The 24571-nt window shown below is 36.5% G+C and overlaps 1 protein-coding gene across 9 annotated transcripts in view; it reads right to left on the bottom strand.

Moving 5' to 3' along the window:
* Positions 1-24571, bottom strand: part of TANC2 (tetratricopeptide repeat, ankyrin repeat and coiled-coil containing 2) — a 389807-nt gene that overhangs the window by 257849 nt on the left and 107387 nt on the right. For all 9 annotated transcript variants that reach the window (XM_044744785.2, XM_044744786.2, XM_044744788.2 and 6 more), the window contains exon 3: positions 13175-13246. In XM_044744785.2, coding sequence (XP_044600720.1) covers positions 13175-13246 — 72 coding nt within the window. The remainder of the gene's footprint in view (positions 1-13174; positions 13247-24571) is intronic.

The following is a 24571-nucleotide window of genomic DNA, read 5'->3' as shown; positions in this document are numbered from 1 at the left end:
ACTGAAACCAAATAATCAGGATGTCTAAGACCAGAGCCACCCCTCTAGCAATATCAAATATTATATCAAATCTCCAGACCAGAGAGAAAATGACAAGTACCAGAATTCAGTCCTGAGGAAACAGAAATATACAATCTAAATGACAATGAATTCAAAATAGCTATCAGAAAACTCAATGAGGTAAAAGAGAATGTAGAGAAACAATTCACTGAGTTCAGGAGCTACTTCACAAAAGAGATTGATACTATAAAGAAGAATCAATCAGAAATATTAGAAATGAAAGTCACAATGGAAGAGACAAAAAAAATACAGATTTCCTGAACACTCGAGTGGACATCATCACAGAGGAGTGTATCAGCTAATAGAAGATCGACATGTTGAAATGCTCCAGACAAAAGAGGAGAGACAACTGAGACTAAAAAGAAATGAAGAAAGTCTCTGAGAAATATCCGACTCAATGAGGAAATGCAACATAAGAATTACAGGTAATCCATGGGCCAGCCCCGTGGCCGAGTGGTTAAGTTCGCACCCTCCACTTTGGCAGCCCAGGGTTTTGCCGGTTCAGATCCTGGGCGTGGACATGGCACCACTTGTCAGGCCATGCTGAGGCGGCGTCCCACATGCCACAACTAGAAGCACCCACAACTAAAGTATACAACTATGTACTGGGGGTATTTGGGGAGAAAAAACAAAACAAAACAAAAAGAATTATAGGTATTCAAGAAGGAGAAAAGGAGAATGGACCAGAAAGTGTGTTCAAAGAAATAACAGCAGAGAACTTCCCAAACGTAGGGAAAGAGATGGAAATCCCTGTGGAAGAGGCTTCCAGATCTCTTAGATATGTCAGTGTAAAAAGACCTCCTGCAAGCCATATATTAGTAAAACTGGCAAAAACGAATGACAAAGAAAGAATACTCAGGGCAGTAAGGCAGAAGAAAATAACCTACAAAGGAACCCCTATCAGGCTTTCAGCATATTTCTCTGCCAAGAATACTCTATCCAGCAAAAATATCTTTCAGATATGATGGAGAAATAAAAACTTTCCCAGACAAACAAAAGCTAAGGGAGTTTGCAGCCATGAGACACCACTTCTCCCCATACAAGAAACCCTCAAGAAGGCCCTCATACCCGAGAAAACTTAGGAGGGGAGGAGGAAAGGGACTGAATCGTTTTAGACTAAGGAAATCAATGGATTATCTTATACACAAGATTCTGGATACAAACCTCATGGTAACCACTAAACAAAAAAGGAGAAGAGAGACATAAATAATAAACAAGGAGAAAACAAAGAAACACATCATTAAAACTACACACCTCAATGGGTAGACCAAACACAGGACAAGAAACAAAGGAAATGTGGAAGAACCAGAAAATGAGTGATAAAATGACAACATTAAGCCCTCACATATCAATGATCACCTTAAAAGTAAATGGACTGAATTCTCCAAAAAAAGACACAGAGTGGTGAGATAGATTAAAGAAGAAGACCAAAAATATGCTGCCTCCAGGAAACACATCTCAGCTCCAACGAGAAATACAGGCTCAGAGTGAAGGGATCAAAGACAATACTCCAAGCTAATGGCAAACAAAAGAAAGCAGGTGTCACAACACTTCTATCAGACAGAGTAGACCTCAAGATAAGACAGACAAAGGGAGACACAGAGGGGCAGTATATAATGATCAAAGGGACACTACATCAAGAAGAAATAACACTTGCAAATATCTATGCACCCAACACAGGAGCACCGAAGTTCCTAAAGGAACTATTAACAAACCTAAAAGAAGATATTAATAATAAAGAATAGAATCCCATTTACAAGTGCAACAAAAAGAACAAAATACCCACGAGTAAATTTAACCAAGAGGTAACAGACCTATCTATACACTGAAAACTATAAGACATACTATAAAAAAAAAACGAAGAAGGAATGATGTCACCGTCATGGCAGAGTGAGCTTGCCTGGGACTCTCTCCCCTCCAACACACAACAAAAAGGAATAACCATATTCCAACAGAAAATATCCTAATAGCACAGGAATCCGCGGAGAGTCACAGCAGCCACATGATGGAGGGTGGAGAGGCTGGCGTCCCCCTCAGAGGAGCTGGAATGGGGTAAGAGAGGACTTCGCCTCCTCCCCTAAAGACTGGGATCACTGCTGCAGGAGGCTCTGTGAGGGAAGGAGTGGGGGAGGGGTCACGTGGCCACAGGATCACACAGGACTCCCTAGCAGCCTTGCAGCCTAGAGGGAAGCCCTCTAACGGGGCAAAAGCTTTCCTGTGGGTTGACCTCATCAAGTCAAGACCCCAGGAAACCAGATAGTGAGAGCCCATCAGGAAACTGGGGACTGTGCACTAGAGAAAACCACCCCCCGCCACCTGCACTGGGCCACGCCATCTTGGCTGAAGGTGGAGGGCTCAGAATACGTGGCTCTAGACCCCCACCCGGTGGCGATAGGCTGTAGCTGCAACAGAATAATATCACAATGGGAAAACCCCATAGTTCCAGCATCAGGCAATTCATCAAAACTCCAGACCAGAGGGAAAACAATAAATACCCAGAGTTATGTCCTTAGGACTCAGAAATAAGCAAAATAAATGACAAGGAATTCAGAATAGCTATTGCCAAAAAACTCAATGAGGTAAAAGAGAATATAGAGAAATAATTCAACGAGTTCAAGAGCTACTTCACAAAAGAGATGGAAACTATAAAGAAGAATCAATCAGAAACACTAGAGATGAAAGACACCATGGAACAGATAAAACAAAATACGGATTCCCTGAATGCTCGTGTGGACACCATAAAGGAGTGAATCAGCATAATCGAAGATAGACATGTTGAAATGCTCCAGACAGAGGAGGAGAGAGAACTGAGACTAAAAAGAAATGAAGAAAAGTCTCCAAGAAATATCCAACTCAATGAGGAAATGCAACATAAGAATTATAGGTATCCAAGAAGGTGAAGAGGAGGAGAATGGAGCAGAAAGTGTGTTCAAAGCAATAAAAGCAGAGAACTTGCCAAATCTAGGGAATGAGAGGGAAATGTGTGTGGAGGAAGCTTTCAGATCTCCTAGATTTGTCAATGTAAAAAGACCTACTGCAAGGCATATAGTAATAAAACCGGCAAAAATGAATGACAAAGAAAGAATACTCAGAGCAGCAAGGCAGAAGAAAATAACCTACAAAGGAAGCCCTATCAGGCTTTCAGCAGATTTCTCTGCAGAAACCTTACAAGCTAGGAGAGAATGGAATGACATATTCAAATCTTTGAAGGACAAAAGTTTTCAGAATACTCTATCCAGCAAAAATATCCTTCAGATATGAGGGAGAAATTAAACCTTTCCCAGACAAACAAAAGCCAAGGGAGTTCATAACCACAAGACACCCCCCCCCCAAGAAATCCTCAAGAAAGCTCTCATACCTGAAAAAAAGGGAGAAAGAGGTCACAAAACACAGAGTAAAGAGACAGATAGACTCAGAATAGGATAGCAAATATTTAACTGTAACCTTAGTATAAATGGAAGGAAAACACCAAAAACAAAGACAATCTTGTCACTTTAACCACAAACTCACAAGTTGGTATAAAATATGAGAATAATAACTTAGAAGGGGAGGAGGAAAGGGACTGAATCAGTTTAGACTAAGGAAATAAGAGGCCATCAGAAAATGGACGATGTTATGGATGAGATTCTGAATACAAACTTCAGGGTAGCCACTAAACTAAAAAGCAGAACAGAGACACAAAACATAAATAAGGAAAAAACTAAGAAACACAGCATAAGAAACTGCAAAGTCAATGGGTAGACCAAAACACACAGGATGAGAAACAAAGGAAATGGAGGAAAACCGGAAAACAAATGACAGAATGACAGCATTAAGACCTCATACATCACTAATCACCCTCAATGTAAATGGATTGAACTCTGCAATAAAAATACACAGAGTGGCAAGATGGATTAAAGAATAAGATCCAACAATTTGTTGCCTCCAGGAAACACATCTCAGCTCCAAAGATAAATACAGGCTCAGAGAGAAGGAGTAGAAGACGATACTCCAAGCTAACGGCAAACAAAAGAAAGCAGGTGTCACAATACTTATATCATACAAAGTATATTTCAAGATAAGGCAGGTAAAGAAAGACAAAGAGGGGCAATATATAATGATCAAAGGGAGACTACATCAAGAAGAAAGAACGCTTCTAAATATCTATGCACCTAGCACAGGAGCACCAAAGTTCATAAGGCAACTATCAACAAACCTAAATGAAGATATCAAAAATAACACAATAATAGTAGGGGACCTCAACACCCCACTCACATCATGGGGCAGATCATCCAGAGAGAAAAGCAACAAGGAAACAGTGGAGTTAAATGAAAAGCTAAAACAGTTGGACTTAATAGACATATACAGAACACTCCATCCAAAAAAAGCAGAATACACATTCTTCTCAAGCATGCATGGAACATTCTCAAGGACAGACCATATGTTGGGAAACACGGCAAGCCTCTATAAATTAAAAAAAATTGAAATAACAACGAGTATCTTTTCCGATCATCATGCTATAAAGCTAGAAATTAATTACAAGAAAAAAGCTGAGAAAGGGACAAAGACGTGGAGACTAAACAATATGCTATTGAACAACAATGGATCATTGAAGAAATCAAAGAAGAAATAAAAAAATACCTGGAGACAAACGAAAATGATAACATGCCATACCAATTCATATGGGATACAGCAAACGCTGTATTAAGAGGGAAATTCATCGCAATACAGGCACACTTAAACAAGAAAAATCCCAAATAAGCAATCTTAAATAACATTTAACTGAATTAGAAAAAGAAGAACATAGAAAGCCCAAAGTCAGCAGGAGGAGAAATAATAATAAAAATCAGAGCAGAAACAAATGCTATTGAAACAAAAAAAAGGCAGTAGAAAGGATCAATGAAACAAAGAGCTAGTTCTTTGAGAAGATAAATAAAATTGACAAAGCCCTAGCCAAATTTACAAAGAAAAAAAGAGAGAAGGCTCAAATAAACAAAATCAGAAATGGAAGAGGAGAAATATCAACAGACTCCAAAGAAATACAACAGATTATAAGAGAATACTATGAAAAACTATATGCCAACAAAATGGATAACCTAGAGGAAACAGATAAATTCTTTGACTCTTACAACCTCCCAAAGCTAAGTCAAGAAGAAACAATCTGAACAGACCAATCACAAGGAAAGAGATTGAAACAGCAATCAAAAGCATCCCAAAGAATAAAACCCCAGGACCAGATGGCTTTCCTGGGGAATTCTACTAAACTTCCAGAGAGGATTTAATACCTATTCTTTTCAAGCTATTCCAAAAAATTAGGGAGGATGGAACACTTCCTAACACATTCTACGAGGCCAACATCACTCTGATACCAAAGCCTGACAAGGACAGCACAAAAAAGGAGAACTACAGGCCAATATCGCTGATGAACATAGATGCAAAAATTCTCAACAAAATTTTGGCAACCTGAATTCAGCAATACATCAAAAGGATCATACATCACGATCAAGTGGGATTCATAGCAGGGACACAGGGATGGCTCAACATCTGCAAATCAATCAACATGATAGATCACATCAACAAATTGAGGAATAAAAACCACATGATCATCTTAACAGATGCAGAGAAAGCATTTGAAAAGATCCAACAGCCATTTATGATAAAAACTCTTAACAGAATGGGGATAGAAGGAAATTACCTCAACATAATAAAGGCCATATATGACAAACCCACAGCCAACATCATACTCAATGGGCAAAAACTGAGCACCATCCCCCTGAGAACAGGAACGAGACAAGGATGCCCTCTATCACCACTCTTATTCAACACAGTACTGGAGGTTTTGGCCAGAGCAATTAGGCAAGAAAAAGAAATAAAAGGAGTCCAAATAGGGAGTGAAGAAGTGAAACTCTCACTGTTTGCAGACGACATGATCTTATATATAGAAAACTCCAAAGAATCCACTGGGAAACTATTAGAAATAATCAACAACTACAGCAAAGTTGCAGGGTATAAAATCAACTTAAATAAATCCGTAGCATTTCTATACTCTAATAACAAACTAACAGAAAAACAACTCAAGAATACAATACCATTCACAATCTCAACAAAAGAATAAAATACCACAGGGTGAATTTAACTAAGGAAGTGAAAGACCTATACAATGAAAACTACAAGACTTTCTTGAAAGAAACTGATGATGACATAAAGAGATGGAAAGACATTCCATGTACATGGATTGGAAGAATAAACATAGTTAAAATGTCCGTTCTACCTAAAGCAATCTACAGATTCAGTGCAATCTGAATCAGAATCCCAATGACATTCTTTACAGAAATAGAACAAAGAATCCTAAAATTCATATGGGGCAAAAGACCCCGAATTGCTAAAGCAATCCTGAGAAAAAAGACCAAAGCTAGAGGCATCACAATCCCTGACTTTAAAACATACTACCAAAGCTACGGTAATCAAAACAGCATGCTACTGGTACAAAAACAAGTGTACAGATCAATGGAACAGAATTGAAAGCCCAGAAATAAAACCACACATCTATAGACAGCTAATCTTCGACAAAGGAGCTAAGGGCATACAATGGAGAAAAGAAAGTCTCTTCAACAAATGGTGCTGGGAAAACTGGACAGTCACATGTAAAAGAATGAAAATTGACCATTCTTTTTCACCATTCACAGAAATACACTCAAAATGGATCAAAGACCTAAAGGTAAGACTTGAAACCATAAAGCTTCTAGAAGAAAATATAGGCAGGACACTCTTTGACATCAGTACTCAAAGGACCTTTTCGGACACCATGTCTTCTCAGACAAGGGAAACAGTAGAAAGAATAAACAAACGGGACTTCATAAGACTAAACAGCTTCTTCAAGGCAAGGGAAAACAGGATTGAAACAAAAAAACAACTCACCAATTGGGAAAAAATATTTGCAAGTCATATATCCGACAAAGGGTTAATCTCCATGATATATAAAGAACTCACACAACTCAACAACAAAAATCCAAACAACCCAATAAAAAAATGGGCAGGGGGTCTGGCCCCATGGCTGAGTGGTTAAGTTCACACACTCCGCTGCAGGCGGCCCAGTGTTTCGTTGGTTCGAATCCTGGGCGCGAACATGGCACTGCTCATCAAACCATGCTGAGGCAGCGTCCCACATGCCACAACTAGAAGGACCCACAATGAAGAATATACAACTATGTACCAGGGGGCTTTGGGGAGAAAAAGGAAGAAATAAAACCTTAAAAAAAAAAAAATTGGCAGGGGACATGAACAGACATTTCTCCAAAGAAGATATACAGATGGCCAATAGGCACATGAAAAGATGCTCATCACTGATCATCAGGAAAATGCAAATCAAAACTACACTATCACCTTACACTCATTAGAATGGCAAAAATAACTAAAACAAAAAGTAACAAATGTTGGAGAGGTTGTGGAGAAAAAGGAACCCTCATACACTGCTGGTGGGAATGCAAACTGGTGCAGCCACTATGCAAAACAGTATGGAGATTTCTCAAAAAATTAAAAATAGAAATACCACATGACCCAGCCATCCCACTACTGGGTATCTATCCAAAGAACTTGAAATCAGCAATTCCAAAAGTCCCTGCACCCCTATGTACACTGCAATATTATTTACAACAGCCAAGACATGGAAGCAACCTAAGTGCCGAACAACTGATGATTTGATAAAGAAGATATGGTGTATATATATATATACACACACACACACACAACGGAATACTACTCAGCCATAAAAAAGACAAAATCACCCCATTTGCAACAACATTGATGGACCTAGAGGGTATTATGTTAAGTGAAATAAGCCAGACAGAGAAAGACAATCTCTGTATGACTCCACTCATAGGTGGAAGTTAAACATGTAGACAAAGAGAACAGATTAGTGGCTACCAGGGGAAAGAGGGGGTGGGAGGTGGGCACAAAGAGTGAAGTGGTGTACTTACAACACAACTGACAAACAATAACATACAACTGAAATTTCACAAGGTTGTAAACTATCATAATCTAAATAAGAAGTTTAAAAAAAAAACTGAAGACAACATAAAGAAATAAAAAGATATTCTGTGCTCACAGATTGGCAGAATTAACATAGTTAAAATGTCCATATTACCTAAAGCAATCTACAGATTCAATGCAATCCCAATCAGAATCCCAATGATATTTTTCATGGAAATAGAACAAAGAATCCTAAAATTTATATGGAAGGACAAAAGACCCTGAATAGCCAAAGCAATCCTAAGAGAAAAGAACAAAGCTGGAGGTATCACACTCCCTGATTTCAAAACACACTACAAAGCAATAGTAATCAAAACAGCATGTTGCTGTCACAAAAACAGACACATAGATCAATGGAACAGAAATGAGAGCCCAGAAATAAAACCACACGTCTATGAATAACTAATTTTCGACACAGGAGCCAAGGATATACAACGGAGAAAGGAAAGTCTCATCAACAAATGGAGCTGGGAAAACTGGACAGCCAAATGCAAAAGAATGAAAGTACACCATTATCTTACACCATACACAAAAATTAACTCAAAAGGGATTAAAGACTTGCATGTTAAGACCTGAAATCATAAAACTCCTAGAAGAAAACACAGGCAGTATACTCTTTGACATCGGTCTTAGCAATACCTTTTTGAATCTCATGAAGAAAAAATAAACAAATGAGACTACATCAAACTAAAAAGCCTCTGCACAGCAAAGAAAAGATGACCCACCAACGCGGAGAAAATATTTACAAATCATTACAAATAGTACAAATCATTTGGGTAATATCCAAAATATACAAAGAACTCATATAATCCAAGAAAAAAATGAACCCAATCAAAAAATGGGCAGAGGATATGAACAGATATTTTTCCAAAGAAGATATATAGATGGCCAACACACAGATGAAAAGACGTTCAACATCACTAATTACTAGGGAAATGCAAATCAAAACTACAGTGAGGTAACAGCTCACATCCATCAGAATGACTACTATGAAAAAGACAAGAAATAGCAAGTGTTAAGAGGATATAGAGAAAAAAGAATCCTCATACACTGCTAGTGGGAATGTAAATTGATGTAGACATTATGTAAAACAGTATGAAGATGTCTCAAAAAATTAAAAATAGAAACACCATAGGATCCAACTATTCCACTTCTGGGTATTTATCTAAAGCACGTGAAAACAGTAATTTGAAAAGATACATGCATCCCTATGTTTACTGCATCATTATTCACAATAGCCAAGACTTAGAAGCAATGTAATTGCCTATCAATGGATAAATGGATGAAGAAGATGTGGTATATACATACAAATGGAATACTACTCAACCATAGAAAAAGATGAAATAGTGCCATTTGGGACAAGCTGGATGGACCTTGAGGGTATTACGCTAAGCAAAATAAGTCACATGACTTCACTCATATGTGGAAGATAAACAAATACATAGATACGGAGAACAGATTGATGGTTATAAGAGGGGAAGAAGGTGGGGGAAGGGTGAAGGGGATAAAGGGGCACGTGTGGATGGTGATGGATAGAAACTGGACTTTTGGTGATGAAGATAATGAAATCTACACAGAAGTCAAAATATAATGATGTACACCTGAAATTTATATAATGTTGTAAACCAATGTGATGTCAATTAAAAAAAAAAAAGATTAGTATATAGCCTAGGTGTGTAGTAGGCTATAACAGATAGGTTTGTGTAAGTGCACTCTATGATGCGCACACAACAATATCACCTGACGCAATTCTTAGAACATATATCCCTGTCATTAAGTGACACCTGAATGTACTGAAATTCCTGAACCAGTCCTGTAAGTTTCTTAACACTCCTCACTTCTTTTCTATAATCTTTTTGATTATACTTTGCTCAACTTTTTGCTTTTTTTTGCTCCTTTTGCTCAACTTTTTCAGAGATTTTTTTTTCAACATTAATTTTCTAATACTTCTACAAGGCTTCTGATTTCTGCTATCAGAATTTTAACATCTAAGAGCCTCTTTTAAAAATCAGAATATTACCCTTTTATAGTATCTCGTTCTTGTTTCAAGACTATATTATTTTCTCTTATTTCCCTGAGGATCTTAATAATGGTTCTATTAAATTTTTCCTGTGCGAAATTTGTTTTCTCCAAGTTGCTTTATTCTGTTTTATACTCTATCTTTCACACATTAGAGGGTTTCCTAAAATATCTGGTAATCCTTGGTTAGCTGCTCATGTTTCAGAGAAAAGGACCATAAGGCTGATTGAAAGCTTTGACACATAGAGTGATCTAGCTGGGCTGTTTATTTAAGGAATCTCTGATGACTACATTGTGTATGGTCAGAAAAGACTCTTCCAACCTCCTGCCTGGAATGTGAAGGCCTAACTGCCAGCATCCTGGTAGCCCACAAGATAAAGACAGCTGGCGTCCAATTCCCCTATTTTCAGTATAGGACTCCTGCCCTCAACTACACCTGGCGTCTCCCAGTTTATAGAGTCTCTATTTTTCCCCTCTCCACAGAATAAATTTCGGGACTTTGCCAAGGTTAGGGATCGGGAGTGAGGAACTTGCCCAACTGACTGGTTAGTTAATTTTGAGGAGGAGGTCCCAGAAACCAAGTGCCTCTTCAACTGCCTTTCAACCAATCCTCCTTTCAACCCCACTTTGCCATGCTGACACTCTTGAGTTTTTTGAGGCATCTGGAGGGTAAGTCAGGTTGTTTTCTTGATTTTCTCTGCTACTGAGTTTAGAGTTCAGTTTTCAATTATTCATCTAGTCTCCAGTTTCTAAAACTGTGCTCACATTGGCTCTTCTCCAATCCCCCTTTACTGATCTTTTAGTGGGTTTCCGGAAGGAGCAAAAGTCAAAGTGTGTGTTCATTCCATCTCTTTACTCCTGCTAATATGGATTCTCAGTCATTTCAACTCATTATAGATACCTTTGTATTTTTTCTTTCTTTTGAATAAAGTGATATTATAAACAAAATCTCCAAGAAGGTAAGAAACATGCTTTTACTATCAGTTAACTCTGATAACGATACAATTTCTGGTGACTTCTAATTGAGATCAGGTAGTCATGCCCAAGATCATGGAAAGCACTGGTTTTGTTGTTATTAAGTTCAGTTTTTGTTATTAAAATCCGATTACACACATTGATTTGAAAAATATTTTAACTGACACAGCTCAGAGGGCATAAGATAAATTAATAATCTCCCACATCTATATCTGTGACATTTAATAAAAATTAAGACATTTAATAAAAATTAGTATAATTTCTTTCTATTAATTTGTACTAATTTCCTTTCTAGAGTTTTACATACATGAGTTCATTTTCTTTTTTTCTCGCCCAGGTTTATTGACATATAACATTCTGTAAGTTTCATTATGTTGTACAACACATGTACAATGTGTCGATTTGATATACTTATATATTACAATTCATTTTCTTTCTTAATTTCTTTTTTATATCAAAATATATCTAAAGGGGAAAAAAGTGAAAAATCAAATTCTTGACACATTTATAATACATGCATATCATTTAAGAACAATTAAGTACTAGTATAAGTTAAAATTTCCAAATCTGCCTGTATACATTATTCCTCTTTTTATTCTGCAACAAATAATTTTATAAAAATAGTACAACTCTAACATTTGGAAAAAGCAAAGTTGAAGAAAAAAGGGAACAATTATGGAGTCAATGAACCAGGAGCTTTTACAGGATTAAAATACAGCACATATGTAAATCTAAGCATTATTTTATTTTTAAGTAAAGATTCTCTAAAAACCAAACTCAGCAATGACTGCCTGAAATTTTGTAATATATTTAACAGTTCAGGTTCTCCATTCTCATTCTCTCTGAGATCACTTCATTCATTCAACAATATGTATTCAGTAATTACTATATACTGGGTATTTGTTCTTGGCACTGGGGATACAGCAATGACTAAAACAGATAAAAATCTCTGCAATCATGGAACATTCATACTAGTTTGGACAGAGAAAAGAAAATAAATAAAAAGATGATAAATACAATGAAGAAAAAGGAATGTGGAGGGGCTAGTCAGGCAATTTTAAACAAGTTAGTTAGGAAAGACCTATGTGAAGATTTCACTGATACAGAATATTTTTACTCAGTTTGGAAGTTGTCACTTCAAAAAACCAGTAAAGGGGTGGGCCCGTTGCACGCTCTGCTGAGGCGGCCCAGGGTTTCGCTGGTTCGGATCCTGGGTGCAGACATGGCACCGCTCATCAGGCCATGCTGAGGCAGCATCCCACATGCCACAACTAGAAGGACCCATAACTAAAAATATGCAATTATGTACCGGGGGACTTTGGGAAGAAAAAGGAAAAATATAAAAAAATCTTAACCAAAAAAAAACAGTAAAAAGCCTATGATAAGTTTTAAACAGAAAAGGAAAATAAGAAGACTCTAATTTAACACAGCAATTACAAACAAAAACCATTTGTTCTGACAGAGCTAAGGCAACAAATATTGCACTGATAAAATTTTCAAAAGCCAGTGTGATAATACTCCAACAAATGTTACTGCTAAAAATTTACTTTTGGTTATATTCCACAAGTGACATCCAGCCATATACCACAATGCTCCAAAATTACTTAAAGGCTTAATATCATTTTTAAAATGACATGAGACCATTTTTCATTTTCTTTTATCTTGAATAAATGATATCATATAGAAATTTTATTTTATCTTTTTTGGTTTTCTTTGTTTTTTTGGTGAGGAAGATTCACTCTGAGCTAACATCTGTTGCCAATCTTCCTTTTTTTTTGCTTGAGGAAGATTAGCCCTGAGCTAACATTGGTGCCAATCTTCCTCTACTTTGTATATGGGATGTCTCCACAGCACAGGTGACGAGTGAAGTAGGTCTATGCCTGGGATCCCAAACTGCGAACCCGGGCTGCCAAAGTGGAGCATGTGGAACTTTAACCAGCCGGCCACAGGGCCAACCCCAGACCTTTTAGACTGTAACATTTAAAGCCCTAAATGAGAAACTAGAATATATAAACTAGACCCAGCAGAAACTCTAGTCTTTAGATTAAGTACTAGAAAGGAACGGCTGACACCTTTTCTTTTAAATTTAATAATAAATTTAATGAAAATTTACCTTGCCCAGAGCGGCTCTGGCGAGAGTCTACACTCGACTGTCTTCGATCCGGTGGCTCCTCGCTCCCTCCATCTGCATAAAATCAGAAAGAGCATAAGCAAATAGACAATGAAACTGATGTAATGTCTTCTCTGGTGCCATCTACATCTTAAAACTACTAAATCTATCATTTGTTTTTGTTTCTTATAATCTCAATCATTAAAATATTTGAGGATTTTTCCTACATAAACCAAAGTTCTTACCCTTATTTTGTGGAGTTGTTTTATACTCCCCTCTGAAGATCTAAAGAAAGTGAAAGTGTTCTTTCCCTACCCGCATATACACTCTCTTCTGCCTCATCATTCACAGAATTCCAGTTTAGAAGCCTTGATTCAAAGCAATGTCTAAATTAATTACAGCCACTTTTTTATCTAAGGTACATCAAATAATCCCTGGGGCTGTATGTTTTATCATAATAAAAATCATATTTACATATTTTTGAGATATAAGGAAATTATACAATAGAGGAAAGAAGAATGTAAATCAGAATCAGAAAAACTCAGAGATGAGGAGACAGAAACCAAGAAAAAATTAGAAATAAAAATAATTTCAGTAATAAAGATTAAGAAGTGCAAGCACAAAAAACCATAACACAAGATCTTAAAAGAAACAGAAGGTAAAAAGGAAATTTGTTAAAGAATTAAGCAATTCATCCTATATTTCCTACATAAACTACTAGTAGCCAAAGAGTATGTAAGAGAGATCTCCTTATAAAATTATTCCAGATAATAAATGAGAAACAAAAGATAGAATATCACCATTTTACAACTTGCAATGAATTAATAGCTCTACAGGTACCAGCATCTATGGCTAATAACATCGAAAAAGAGTAAAAACCAAACATAATATGCCCTTTCATGAAAGGAACACAACAACCACAGTTTTGCCAAAGCAGTCAAACTTGAGTCTGGGCAAACCTCTGAATCTACTTGTTTTCAGGGAAATCAAAGGACTGAAGAAAATGTTAAAGTGTTCCCAAGCATACAATCAATGAAATTCAGACTGTGAGAAATTCTAAAGGTCAAACAATGCAGGTCTTTCAACAGATAAAGAAAAAAAGGTATTATGAAGAGTTAAACTATCATGGAATAAAGATTCACTTTATCAAAATAGAAAACTATACCCAAGGGCCAGCCAGGTGGCATAGTGATTAAGTTCACGTGCTCTGATCAGTGGCCCAGGGTTTGCAGGTTCAGATCCAGGGCATGGACCTACAAGCCGCTCATCAAGCCATGATGTGGCAGCATCCCACAGACAAAACAGAGGAAGACTGGCACAGATATTAGCTCAGTGACAATCTCCCCCAAGCAAAAAGAGGAAGATTGGCAACAGATGTTAGCTCAGGGACAATCTTTCTCACCAAAAAAAAAAAAAAAGAAAAAAAAAGAAAGAAAGAAAACTATACCCAGAAATCTATGGCATCTTATGTCAGGTAATAGGATGTGTAAATATAGTTCTAGTCTATTTTCCTTCTTAGTGATCATTTAATTTTGTCATGCAAGTACCCTTCTTCTCTTTTACTTGGGAATCAGTTACAATGAGCAACACTCATATTCAGCTACGTCTTAAATTTTCATTTTTCTGATTTTTCTATATGGATAAAATTAAATATATGCATCACATTCTCTGTTTTAACATCAAAACATATCCTTGAAGTATGAGAAGTAATATGAATAAAACGTAAACATCTCCCCTCACCAGCACTGTCTTCCTAAACAATAATAGGAGAAAAATAACCAAAAATAAACTTCAAATAGTATTAAATTTGCAGCATCTGCAGTGTAAGGGTAGCAATAAAACAACTCACAGGAAAAATGTAGGCAAGAAATGGTTTAAGAAATAGTTTTCAGTCAGCAAGCCAATGACAAGACAAAAAGTCACCAATTTTGACACCAGCATAATCTAAAATGTCTTAACTGCCTGAATTTTACAAATTAAAACAGAAATACATTGCAGTAAACTTCAACAATTCACTCCTCTAACACTGAAGCCTTAACCATATCTTACCCCAGTGGAGACTAATCATAAAAGTTGAGATTACTTCTCAGGTAAAGGTAAATAGTTAAAGATTGTTTTTGAAATAATAAACTCACCACTGCCCCAAGATGGTGTATAAAAAACTTTCAAACTCTTTAAAAGTGTTTGTTACGGTATGCTTATGGAACCAATGAAACTATTATCCAAAATAGCAAGACTGCAATGATACACAGTACTTGAATGTTTTTGCTTTGCTTAACACACAATTTCTTCAGTACAGATAAGACCTCCTACACATAATACTTACATCTACATTTATGGACAAAACAGAAGACCTTCAGTCAAGTTATTTGCATAATACTGATTACCTCACCCTGTAGTGTAGAAGGTAGGACAGGGCCGTGTCTGTGAAGTTAGAATTTACTCACCTAACTTGAGTTAAAGACTTACTTCAAATATACTATGAACTTTTCAGAGGAGAACCCACCAATGTAACAGGTACAGAAATAAAAAAGAAAAGACCTAGCCCTCCAATTCAAGTGCTAGCTTTTAAAATCAGAGCTTAGATTTCCTGGATTTGAAATAATCATCAGAGAACATTTGTTTTTTATCAGCATAATGAGTTAAACCCAGCAAGTAATATAAAACAAATTACCTTAAATAATGAGAAACATTGTTAATAGATTTCCTATTCCCATTACTTCAAAGTTGAAAATGTCATAAGGAGAATTTACCTCAGAGGGTAGACAGTTTTCAACTCAGGTGTATTAAAGCACTAAACTAGTCCTAGTAAAGAAATACCAACTATCTCTGTAGGGATATTCAGTATTCAGTGATTTCCTATGAAGGGATTTAAGTTAGAGAAAGTCTAATAAAAAAGCGTGTGAACAATTTCAAGAAAAATATTTTCTTTCCTGCAAGAAGAGGATACTTTAAATGATTATTCTTCTCAATCCAGGATCAAAATGTTACAGTTGAAAGATAAACAAGTGATTTTGAATTTGGTACTCAAGCTCATCTTTAGTGTTCTCAGCCAAATAATGTGCTAGAATAAATATTAGATTAGATTTTATGAATTATAATTTTGAAATTGGTTATCTTTAATTCTCCTTTAGAAACTTAAATATATGACCCTAAAAGAAGAGGTGGATGGTATTAAAACTGGATGGAATACAATACATATAGATTACAATCTTACTATTCAGGTATGATCTCTGGTCCCTTTTACTATCCAGCTATGAATCTGCAAGAATTGTATACGCTTAATGCCAACAGGGGAAGACATGAATTGGAGGGCACGAATGAAATTTAAAGGAATGCAAAAGGAAGGATCAGGAACACAAACCAGATTTATTTATTAGCCAAAGGTCACTTACAAAGAGGTACATACATAAGATGTTCCCTGGCAACATAAGCACTCTGACAACCATAGAGATGAAAAGCAGCTCATCTGTTTGCGGTAGAAAAGAGAAAAGGAATCAGAACTTGTTCAGTATCTGTTCTCCTGGCAACAGTGCCAGTAGGGTCTTTACAATATTATCTCATTTAATAATAATAATAATTCTATGAAACAAGTATTACACTCATTTTAAATGTAAGATTGAGATTCAGAGAAGTAAAGTGATTTTCCCAAAATCACATTGCTAGTAAGTAGCAATCTTAAAATTAAAATTATCTGGCTTCAAAATCTGTGTTTTTTCAAGACTCTCCACTGCCCTCTACTATAACAAAGAAATCATTAAGCTGGTGGTCAGAGGGGTACTGAGGGGAAAGGAGAGCAGAAGCAGACAAAGACCAGTGAAGAAGTTACTGCAAAAATCCAGAAGAACGATGAACACTTGGACTAAGTGAGTAGCCCAAGGTGAGAAGAGGTCAGATTCTGGATATACTCTGAAGGTGCAGAGGAGAGAATCCGCTGTCAGAAGAGAAAGATGAAAAAAGAAGTCAAGAGTAATTCCAATATTTTTGGTCCAAACAACAGCTCTGCAATTTACTGAGATAGAAAAGTCTATGAGAATAGGTTTGGTGATGAGACAAGTATTTGGAGCTCAGTTTTGGATATACGAAGTTTGAGATGCCTATCGGATAAGTAAGGAGAGATGGATATACATATGCCATCAGTACATATTTAAACTGTATGACATCCTCAAGGAAGGGGGTATAGATGAGACAGAGAGACAGAAAAGATCAGAGGACTAAGCCTTGGGACTGAAACCAACATGGGCAGGCTGGGGATAGGAGGAGAAACCAGCAGACAATAAGAAGTAGTGGCCAGAGAATAGGAACAAAACTAGAAAAGAACAGAAGTCAAGTAAAGAAAGGGTTTTATGGAAGGGACAAGATCAAATGTAGATAGGTCAAGTAATATGAAGACTAAGAATTGATCATTAAATTTAGTCAATGTAGATGATTTAGCATGGTTCCTATGGAGTGGGTGGGGTGAAACCTGATGGGATTAAGTCCAAGAAAGAGAAAGAGTTCCTGGAAGAGATCTCATCTCTCCCTAGACATAGAAGATGCCCCATGGAGAACCTGTATATTCTGGCTGCCATCTTGTAAACACAAGGGGAATAAACCATAGGATAAAGTTAACTCTACAAAAATTAGTGTAGGGAGATGGAAGACACCAAAGTCCTTTTTGGACACTGACTTACTGAAGAAAACTACACTATCTCTGGGTAGTTTTATAATCCAATTATAATATCTCTGGATAATTTATAATCCAATAAATTCCCTTCATTTTATAAACCAGAGGTCAGTAAACTAGCCCACAAATCTAATCAGGCCTGCCACCTATTTTTGGACTGCTAGTGGGCTAAGAATGGTTTTTACATTTTTAAATGATAGGAAAAAAGTTAAAAGAATAATTATTTTGTGACACACAAAAATTACATGAAATTCAAGTTTCAGTGTCTACAAATAAAGTTTCATTAGCACACATTCAAGATCACTCATTTACATACAGTCTATGGCTGCTTTTGCACTACAATGACAGAGTTCAGTAGCTGCAACAGCAACTATATGGCCTGCAAAGCCTAAAATATTTACTATTGTCCCTTCACAGAAAAAAGTTTGCTAACTCCTGCTATAAGCAATTCTGAGTCAAACTTTCTGCTACTTGCCACCATAAAATCCTAAATAACCCACTTCTCTATACTTTGGCAGCACCAAACTACTTGATGATATTCAAAGAGGAAATACATTACAAGGTCTCCATCAATTTATTCATACTGTTTCCTCTGCCTAAAATGCAGTTACCTCTACTTGACCATATAATGAAATTGTATTCAACATGAATTAATGGTGCCTTGCGTCTAGCAGAGCTGAGTTGGATTCAACCTTCGAACTACTATTATTTATATGACCTTACGAAAATTAATTAAATTCTCTGAATCTCAGTTTCCTTATCTGTGAAGTTGATATAGTAATCTCCTACAGAGTTGTGGTGAGAAACAAATGTAGTAATGTACATAAAATACATCAGGCCATCTGGCACTAAGTAAACACTTATTAAATGATAACTGGAATCTTTATCTATCATTATCAAGATCAACAACATCGTCCTTTTACCAAAAGATGGCTTAAATGTCATTTCCTATCTTCTCTATAAAGACTTTCTGAATGCCTACCAGGAGGAATTAAGTGTTCCCTCTTCCGTGCTTCCATAGCACATTATACAGATACACTGTATAATAGTTAATTATTCATATGACTATCTCTGGACTGTAAAATGTTCAAAGTGTGCCTCTGAAAGACTTTTTCATGTTGCTATTTTCAGCACCAACTTGGAGTCTGGTATGGAGTGGGTTTTCTTAACAAAACAAATTGTGGAACTAATTTTGTCAAAGGCCAGCTCTAAAATTAATGTATATAAAATCAAGTTCAAGAAAAAAAAAATATGTGGTATTGATATAGTTTGAGATACAGTTTGAGTTTAGTGTTTTCCTTTTCTTATCTAAACTATAAATATAAAAAGAAAAGATGAGCAACAGTATTCCAAAGCACTCTGACCTTATTTCCATATCAATCTCGATGATCTTCATTTACCAATAAGAATTTTCATAGGTAAGCCCAGACCTACCTAAAAGTGATTTGGTTCTTAAGAAAACATCTACTGTGTCTCTTCCTCTAAAAAGAAAGCATTCTACACTAACTAAAATACACTGATTAACATAATGCCATTGATACTATAGCTAATATTTTTCAAAAGTACACTACAAAATATTTTCAAAGCTTGGCAGAATATAAAAGTGGCAAGTTCACAGGTTTTCACAGACCTAGGTTGTATACTCTAAATTTAAAAAAGAAAAATAACTTTTCCTATGAAGAGTTATTAATCTATATTTGCCTAAGGCATATAAAATGTCCAAGAAAGTCTATTCAAGCTCAAGAAAAGTTCTGCTAAACACAGAATGTTTTGATTCTCACGATGTAGCTATGCATCAATGATGATGACTAATAACAGGGAAACAAAGCAGACTAGCTAATTGTAAGTGGAGAAATCACCAGCAATAATGCCAGTATTCTAAAAGTTGATGACTGTGCTTTCAAGGTGCACAATAAATATACAAAATGTCAAGCCCAACACTGAATTAACAGAGTAACTCTGTTAAAAATAAAGGTGTCTTACAATGTATTTTTTTTCGCTTGTTTTCTTTTAAATAAGCTTTTTATTTTACAATAGTTTTAGATTTACAGAAAAGTTGCTAAGGTAGTACAGGGGCATCCCATAAACTCTACACCTGGCTTTCCATCTTAGAATAGTGTAGTCATTTGTCAAAACTAATGAATCAATATTGATATATTATTATTACCTAAAGTCCACACTTTACTTAGATTTCCTTAGTTTTGTTTTTTTAAGATTGGCACCTGAGCTAACAATTGTTGCCAATCTTCTTTTTTTTTTTCTGCTTTTTCTCCCCAAGTACCCCCAGTACATATATTTGTATATTTTAGTTGTGGGTCCTTCTAGTTGTGGCATGTGGGATGCTGCCTCAGCGTGGCCTGGCAAGTGGTGCCATGTCCGTGCCCAGGATCCAAACCAGCAAAACCCAGGGCTGCCGAAGTGGAGCACGCAAACTTAACCACTCGGCCACCAGGCCAGCCCCTCCTTAGTTTTTATCTAATGCCTTTTTTCCATTCTATGATGCCACATTACATTTAGTCATGCTGTCTCCTTGGGCTCCTTAGACTGTGGCAGTTTTTCAGACTTACTTTGTTTTTGGTGACCTTGACAGTTTTGAGGAGTACTGGTCAGGAATTTTGTAGAATCTCATTTGGGGTTTGTCTGATGTTTTTCTCATGATTAGACTGGGGTTATAGGTTTTCAGGAGGAAGACCACAGAGGCAAATTGCCGTTCTCATCATATCATTTCAAGAGTATAGTCATGTGCCTCATAATGACGTTTCGGTCAACAATGGACTGCATACATGATGGTGGTCCCATAAGGTTAGTACCATATAACCTAGGTGTGTAGTAAACTATACCATCTAGGTTTGTGTAAGTACACTCTATGATATTTGCACAATGACAAAATCAACTAATGATGCATCTCTCAGAATATATCCCCATTGTTAAGTAACACATGACTGTACATACCACCAATAGAATGAAACTAAGTATATGAATATGTATACATACATATGCTACATAACTGAAAAGTGAAGCTCTAGCTTCTTAGACTGTGCCAATGTTAATGAAAATAGCCATTAGCTATTTGGTCTTTACTATGTACCAGGCACTATGCTAAGTTTTACAAATTTATTTCATTCAACTTTCAATAAAACCTTATGAAATAAATATTAATTTTCTTTTTAATAGATGAGGAAACAGGAGTTGAGACTTTAAGCAAACTTGACCATAGTTACAGAGTAAGTGCAGGATCCAGGATTTGAAACTAGGCCTGATTCTAAAGCCTGTTCTCTTCTCCACCATTCTATGTCACCTCCTTGCAAAAGGGAATATAGTTTATTTTCATATCTCATGACATGTTAGGGAGCTCTAACAGTACAGTTGTAGGAGACCACAAAAAGATGAAAAATTCCAAGGTAAATTTGAAATAATCTCTGATTTCAAACTTTTTCCCTTCCAACTGGGTACTCAGTATAACTCACTTAAATGCTTGAGCTTAATTTAACAGTTTTCTCTACGTGGAGTTTCTTAGTAAGCATAGATATCTCTAGATATAAGCACTTCTTAGATTCAAAGAATGATAGAGATAGAAGGAATTTTGCGTTTCTTTGTTTTTGTTAATGTATACTTTTTAAATGTTCTGTGAAACTGGAGTTTTGAAAAGAAGTCCAGCATAGAGACTTATAACAGTTAAAAATATAAGTGAATGTCAACAAGAAGTGTAAAATACAAACATACTTAATTTTTGGTGTTCTCTGTTGAAACTGGATGCTGAAGAGGATAAATATGAGTCTCAATCTTGGCTGCACGTTAGACTGATCTAGGAATCCAGGGATTTTTACAAATCCTTACGTTCAAGCTACCCCACAGATCAATTAAGTAAGAATCTCTGAGAGTTAGATCTAGGCACAAATATTTCTTTAAAACTCCCTGGATGATTACAATGTGCAGCCAAAGCTGAGAAACGCTAGTAGAGATTAAGTGTGGTACTGTGATATAGTGATGAACTGGACCCATTTGAAATTTTCTAGTGCTATCAGACAGATGCTAGAGGTAAAAGATACTAATTGCACAGATGAATATGACAAATTGAGGGCAAAGATTACATTCATAGGTTCTCTCTCTGATCTCTTTTTTTCTGTTTATTACTAATCATTCTTTATTTTGGTGACTTTGAGGGTTTGTAGACTAAACTGGGATAACACTGTGTAATGTGGAAAAGGGCTTAACCTATAGTTAACTAGTCTAAATTTACTCCTTTGAGCTGGGCTTGAGAAGTTATACTACCAAGATGATGATGTCATCTAGATGTAAAGTTTCCTAAAAATGAGAATAGCCTCTGCTTCTTCACATTAACCTGGATCTCAGGAAAGCTATAACTTCTAAGTAAGAGAAGGGATGTTCGGGAACAGTACCAGATTTTATTTGCAAAGACAGATAGGAATAAAAGACTATGGTGCACTTAGGGAAATTAAAGAGTTTGGTATGGCTGGAGCACAGAAAGGATGAGGAAGAAGCAGGATACAAAGTAGAAAAGTTGGCAGACATATAATCACAAGAGGCATAATTATTCATGATGATCAATTTGAACTTTATTCTGTAAGCGTGCAGAAGAAAATGAAAGGCATTAAGCAGGGAGTAGCATGATCTGACTAGTGTTCTCAAAAGACAAATTTGGCAAGTGTATATAAGTTGGCACTATGAGGTCATAGACTAAAGGCAAGATCACTGCAATAAGCCCAGAGGAAAGGAAAGCCTGAATAAATGCACTAACATTGAGAATAAAGAGGAAAGAGTAGGTTCATGGAATATGTGGGATGGAGAATTGCAAAGACTTTGTAGCCATTTAAAAGAATTGTGTCTAATCACTATCTACAATTTTCTTTTCCCTTTCTTCACTGAATATATTCCCATCAGGCTTTTGCCCACACCACTCCAGAAAATTCACACTTACCAAGATCTCCTATAAAGTCCATTGTTAAATCCAATGGTCAGTTTTCACTTTTCTTATTTTTTTGATTTATCAACAACATTTAATACAGTTAATCATTCTCTTTTCCTAAAAGCTTTCTCTTCACTTAACTTCCAATATAATACAGTTTACTACCTCTGTGGCTCCATCTTCTTCTCAGTCTCCCTGGTTTGTTCTTTCACATCGCCCCAATCTCTTTTTTTTTTTTTTAAAGACTGGCACCTGAGCTAACATCTGTTGCCAATCTTTTTTTCTTCTTCTTCTTCTTTTTCTCTCCAAAGCTCCCCAGTACATAGTTATGTATTCTAGTTGTAGGTCCTCCTGGCTCTGCTATGTGGGACGCTGCCTCAGCATGGCTTGATGAGTGGTGCTAGGTCTGTGCCCAGGATAAGAATCAGCGAAACCCCGGGCTGCCAAAGCAGAGCGCACAAACTTAACCACTTGGCCACAGGGCCGACACCCTCAATCTTTTAATGTTAGTGCCCCAGGGCTCACTTTTCTAGTCTATACTCTTTGCCAAGTACATTCCCTTGGTTATCCAAAACAGATTCATGGTTTTATGTTTCATCTATATGTTGATGATTCCTCTAGCCTGGATCTCATCCATGAACTCAATACTCATGAAGCTGCCTACCCTACATCTCTACTTTGAATATCAAACAGGCATCTCAAAATTTAACATGTCCTAATATTCCCCCATAAACCTGGTTCCTCTCACAATCTTCCTCATCTCTGTACATAGCAACTCCATTCATTTAGCTGCTCAAGTCAAAAACCTTGGAGTCATCCTTAACCCCTCTATTTCTCTCACACTACACACACAATCCAACAGTAAATCCTGTCAGCTGGACCTTCGTAATATATCCAAACTACTTTTCACCCTTTGCTACTTCCACCCTAGTCCAAGCCACCTTCTTCTATAACCTGGTTTCTCTGCATCTGCTGCAGCCTGGCTTCCATCTATTCTCAACACAGCAATCACAATTGTTCTGTTAAAACACAAATCAATCATGATACTCCTCTCCTCAAAACACTTCAAAGATTTCCCATCTTAATAAGAGTAAAAGTCAAAGTGCTTAGATCAAGATGCTACATAACCTGGCCCCCATTACCTCTTTGACTTCATCTACTACTCTTATCTCTCTGACTTCACTGAAGCATATTGATTACCCTCACACTTTAAAGATTCCAAGAATGTAACCATATCAAAGCCTCTGCCTGAAATACTTTTCTCTCAGATATCAGTATGGATTGTTTCTTCCCCTCCTTCAAGTATGTACTTAAATGTCTCCTCAACAATGCCTTCCCTTACCACCCTACCTAAAATCATGCTCCCACATGCAGCACAATTACACGGGCATACTTTTTTCTCCCTTCACTGCTTCATTTTTCTCCTTGGTAGTTATCATTAACGTATTCTATATTTTACTTATTTATTTTAATTTTGGCCTTCCTTCCCAATAGAATGTAAGTTCCATAGAGGCAAATAATTTCATATCCACTGTTCTATCCCCCGAGCCTAGAACAGTATCTGATACATAGTAGGTGCTCAAACAATAGCTGTTGAATTAATTAATTTGCATAAGTGAAATGAGTGAAAGGGAATTCTGAATGTCAGAATTCTTGATTTGGGAATTTCATTGGAATGATTATAATGTCATTAACCAAGACAGAGAACAGAAGACAGGTGATGGGAAGGAGAAATAATAAGCCACTTTAACCGAGCATTTGACTTAAAATTTGATGTAATCTTTACCTGTACTTTGCACCTCATCAA

The sequence above is a fragment of the Equus asinus genome, chromosome 13 (assembly GCF_041296235.1).
Source record: "Equus asinus isolate D_3611 breed Donkey chromosome 13, EquAss-T2T_v2, whole genome shotgun sequence".
Lineage (NCBI taxonomy): Eukaryota > Metazoa > Chordata > Mammalia > Perissodactyla > Equidae > Equus > Equus asinus.
Note: the sequence above shows the minus strand (reverse complement) of the source record. Positions and strands in the feature narration are given on the sequence as shown.